At 37.9% G+C, this 4,791-nt stretch overlaps 1 protein-coding gene across 3 annotated transcripts in view; it reads left to right on the plus strand.

Annotated features, from left to right (window-relative positions):
* Window positions 1-1,663, plus strand: part of LOC106869122 (uncharacterized) — a 54,797-nt gene extending 53,134 nt beyond the window's left edge. For all 3 annotated transcript variants that reach the window (XM_014914671.2, XM_014914672.2, XM_014914670.2), the window contains one exon: window positions 1,552-1,663. Coding sequence is in view for 2 of the 3 variants with exons in the window: in XM_014914670.2 (XP_014770156.1) it covers window positions 1,552-1,641 (90 nt within the window). In the remaining variant the exon portion in view is untranslated. The remainder of the gene's footprint in view (window positions 1-1,551) is intronic.
* The last annotated feature ends 3,128 nt before the right edge of the window (window positions 1,664-4,791 follow it).

Consider the following 4,791-nt stretch of genomic DNA (forward strand, 5'->3'; position numbering starts at 1 on the left):
ATACACGGAACAGTCTCTAAGAGAAACTGAACCGAGACGAATTTGGCCGCCGAGTTAAAGCTATTTATAACAAACTATCGGCTCCCGAATGCTTCAGAAAAATACTCTAACACGTGACCTTATTAGGGGCCGTGATTGGTCAGTTTGCGTTCTGGCGGGAACGGTTCGAAGAAGTTGCCGCTTCGAATATTAATCAGTCACGTGATGACAAGGAATGGGTTCTCTGCTACGCTCGCGTTTATTTATATTTAAATGAGAAGAATGGCGATAGCAGTTTTGTATCTAGTGACGATAGGTAGTTTCACTACATATATATATATCTTAAAGCACAGTTCAGCATAAATTGTATTTTTCTTTCTTTCTTTTACTTATCTTTAACATTATATTAACATCTGCACGGCAACACGAACTTGTTCCATCCTGTCTCACATTCAGAGATCTCACTTCGACACCTAAATCTGACTAAATTGTAATTATATCTGCACCTATCGGATCATCCGACCACGGCCTAGTAGCAACTACTCAACAGAATCAAATATAACACAGTACTCCGTTTCCCTAATCCCTACAGATCTTCAAGTCAGCCGACTAATTGGAGAGTTTTATACCGATTGTCCCTGGCAGCACACGTGCTTTACCTTTGCCTCAGCTAGCGACTGAACCTATCCTTCAAGACATATTTCTCCAAATCATACGCACAACAAAAACTTCAAATATTTTACATATAGCTGCGCTTCCACTGTTCAGAAAGAAAGAAAAAAGGCCAAGACGGTTTGAGAATCTCATCCATTCCATAAAACTTCGTGTCATTCACTCTTTGGTCCTATCCAGAAAAAGGTCACTCGACTGATGAGCAGAAATGCAGCATGCTCGTACCCACCAGCATGCTCTTGCTTTTTTCTGTCTTTTCTATTGCTATTATAATGGCTTCTGCTCCTTGGAGTTGACTGTTCTTGTACCTCCTCTACTCAGGCACTTCCGACCCAGTCATCTCTCTACCCTTTGCTACCTTTGTCATGTCCAACCACCGAGGCGTCTCATTAACTGCTACATTCAGTCCATTCTTCCCAAGAACATCGGTCCCCTGGAATCTCCTTGTCTATGCCTTTCCTGGAGGCGTTGACTTGCAACAGTTAAGATAGAATAATAATAGCATCCATCTCATCGGTCTCAGAGAACCTGCAAGCGTCATGGTCATATCCTCTTCTTCCATATTCAGTAAGTGAAAAGATTTCTGAGTTAATGTGAAAATTTATTATTATTGTTATAAATATGTCGATTTGTAACATGGGAGGTAAAAGTCGAATACATCGAATCCAGTACTTGACTAATATTTTATTGACTCCGAAGTAGAAAAGCAAAGTATTCCCGATGAGATTTCGACGCAGAATATGAAGAGACTCAATTAAATACTGCATGGCATTTTGTCTGTCATGCTACTCATTCACCTCTTCTAAATATAATACGAAACAAAATCTTTGTAAATAATTTCCTTGCATGACCTTCTAGTGAATCATGAAACACTTGTTAAATTAATTTTATTATTTTCAGATTGTGCTCACTAATTTGAATACAGGACAAGTTTATAGCAGTGTATTTAACAAAGAGCTGACGCCTATTCCGAGTATTGTTTATGTTTAATAAAATGTAATAGACATCGCAATTTTTTCTGATTACTTCTTTTTATATACAATTGCATATATTAATACACACACACACACACACACACACACAATTCTTTTCCTTGCATTTCGAGCTTCGCGCCATTACGATTTTCTGGAGAGAGCGGAGACTAAGATACATAAGCTACCAATAAGAATACTCATTCACGTGTGCATAAACAAACATGTCTGCAAGCAAAATAATGTACACCGGTTCATATGCCTTCGCATCACAATCGCTATACAACGAATGGAGTCCCGATTTATTAAATTAATTGAAGATCAGAGGTATTTAGTGTGAGTGATGATGCGTTTCTATTGTACTTTATTAATTCCATTTTTAATAAGACTGCAGATTACTTCAGCAAAGCACTGTCGCATAGATGATACTAAGAAGGAATCATGTATTTACCATTATCATCTAGTAACTGCCCTAAAAACATCAGGTTGTGAAACGTTATATGGTGTGTCCGACTATATAATTCAGGAGCAACAAAAAAAGTGGTGCGAAACATTTCCTATCTCTAACCAAGAAACACTTACTGGAGGCCATAAATTTCACCAGCAGTGTAACCAACAATATCACCCTTAAGGCGAGGTATACCTATATTAAAAAAATATCTCTAGTGACATTCAAATTAACAATGCAAACATTTTATAAACAAGCAAAAAAGATAGCAGCTGACAATCAATTGCCGAAATATAGGGCCTCCTGTTATAAAGGATATCGTATATTGCGCTAACGTTTTCACCACCAACATACTAATAAGCTACATAAAAGGCTTACAAACTACTCGCTCATAAGTCACTGCACGAATAAAAGAGCTCATTCTGTCGTCGCACTTGGAAAAAACAGCTTCCAAGGTATATTTGAAAATTGAGAGACCAAAGTGTGATAGTCAGCGTCATATGGGCAGTTCTAGATAAGACTTTAGGAACGGATCAAAATGCTGTAACTTCTGTCATCGCCATCCTATCTCAATCTCAATTTTTAAAAAGTGAACTCGTTCAGCATGTCAGTGCATACCTGAGTTCTTCCTCGAGAATTTCAAAACGGACCTCCCTGGGTGTCTGACATAAGAGCAGACATACCACTATCAATCATTCTTTATCAGCTATTTTCAACTCGCTAATGCATAAGGTCGGTTGAAAGGCCAGTCAAACGAGAAGCGTTCCCGGAAACTTAATCTCCGTTTATCATTTACACACGCACGCGCATACACACGCACACACACACACACACACACACGCTCACACACACGTATTGTATATTTTTACATCTTGAATTGTGTATATATGTGTATGTATGTGTGTATGCGTGCATGCGTGCGTGCGTGTGTGTGTGTGTGTGTGTGTGTGTGTGTGTGTGTGTGTGTGTGTGTGTGTGTGTGTGTGGACTGCATTTTCAAACTTGTTTTTGAAGCGAAATAACGAAGCTTTTTCTATAATGCGGACTCTTATTTGTAAAATTCTTCATGAAAGCCGCAAATAAAGATTCCATAATGTTAAAGTTTATTCAGTTCAGCTTCGACTCCTACTCTGTTAACGACTACCGAAGCTAACAAAGTTTCCTCTTTCATGATTTGAGAGAAACTTCATTTGGCAGCGAGAACAGTAAAATTACATTGTATGTTTTTCTTTGAGGTTTTTGGTTTTTGTTGTTTTCTCCATATTAGGAATCTGGGATGAAGCTGTTAATTAAAAATAAAGACACAGTTCTAAAATTCTTCACCTTCGCCTCCCATTGTTATTGTTCTTGTTTCACCCTAGATCAATCTGGATTGACCAGACCTAAGACCAAAGACATTTCTACGATGACAATCTCAGCTTATTTTCAGCTTATTATCTAAAACTACATTATCCAATATGCCCTTTTCATACATCCGTGGAGTGTGATTTGAGGGTAATTTGGATACTATTTCTAGAAGGTCAAATGCGTCACTTAGGGGCACCTTTCACTGCTAGGAATCTGTGATCCAAAACTGGTTGGTGAAATACACAACACAGTTAGACTAACGAGAGAAGAACTAATGTCAGCGAATGAAACACTTAAACAAAAAGTTCAAGCAAAAGCTCAGAGAATACGCAGATTTGAGAAAAGAATCAAATTCTGCAAGCAAAATAAGATGTTCAAATCCAATGCCAAATCATTTTACAGAGGAATAGGGAAAGAAAAAAATAACCATTGAAAATCCACCCCTAATGGGAGAAGTTGAAAACTTTTGGAAAGGGATCTGGAGTGATGAGAAACCATACAATGAAAATGCAAACTGGAGCAAGCACACCCAAGATGCCTACAAAAATCTACAAGAACAGGTATGGGAAGACATCTCAATCGCCGACCTAAGGAGGGCACTAACGAAGGCTCATAAGTGGAAATCCTCTGGTATTGATAGAGTACCAAATTTCTAGCTCTCATCACTCTCGTCCGCACACAAAATGTTAGTAATACTATTTAATAGTATTATGAAAGACCCAGAAAAAACTCCCCATTGGATGGCAATTGGTATTATTTAACTCCTCCCCAAAAATAACGAAACCAAAGACCCAAAAAACTACCGGCCTATGACATGTTTGTCTACTACCTATAAGATTTTGACATCTATTCTAGTGGAGAAAATATATACGTTTATGGAAGAGAATAACCTCTTTTTTCTCACTGAACAAAAAGGATGCAGACGAGGCTCATATGGGTGCAAAGATCAGCTCCTAATTAATCGCATGATCCTTGAGAACTGCCGTAACAAGTGCAGAAATCCCAGCTCTTCATGGATTGATTATAAAAAAGCCTTTGACAGCAAACCATATTCGTGGATTCTGAAATCGCTGGACATTTTCAAAATTTCTCCTGTGATTTCAGATTTTTTAAAGTATATGTCACTATGGAACACGAAGCTCCAATTATATCATTCTAATGGAGTATTGCGCTCAAACAATATTAGCATAAACTGTGGCATTTTCCAAGGTGACTCACTTTCACCACTAATTTTCTGCATAGCACTAATACCACTCTCAAGTGAACTGAATAGAACAGGGTATGGCTACAAAATTGACAACAGAAAAATAAGCCATCTATTTTATATGGATGATTTAAAACTATATGGCAAAGATGATGAAGAGCTTGAAGGAC

This window comes from Octopus bimaculoides, chromosome 14, assembly GCF_001194135.2.
Source record: "Octopus bimaculoides isolate UCB-OBI-ISO-001 chromosome 14, ASM119413v2, whole genome shotgun sequence".
Classification (NCBI taxonomy): Eukaryota; Metazoa; Mollusca; class Cephalopoda; order Octopoda; family Octopodidae; genus Octopus; species Octopus bimaculoides.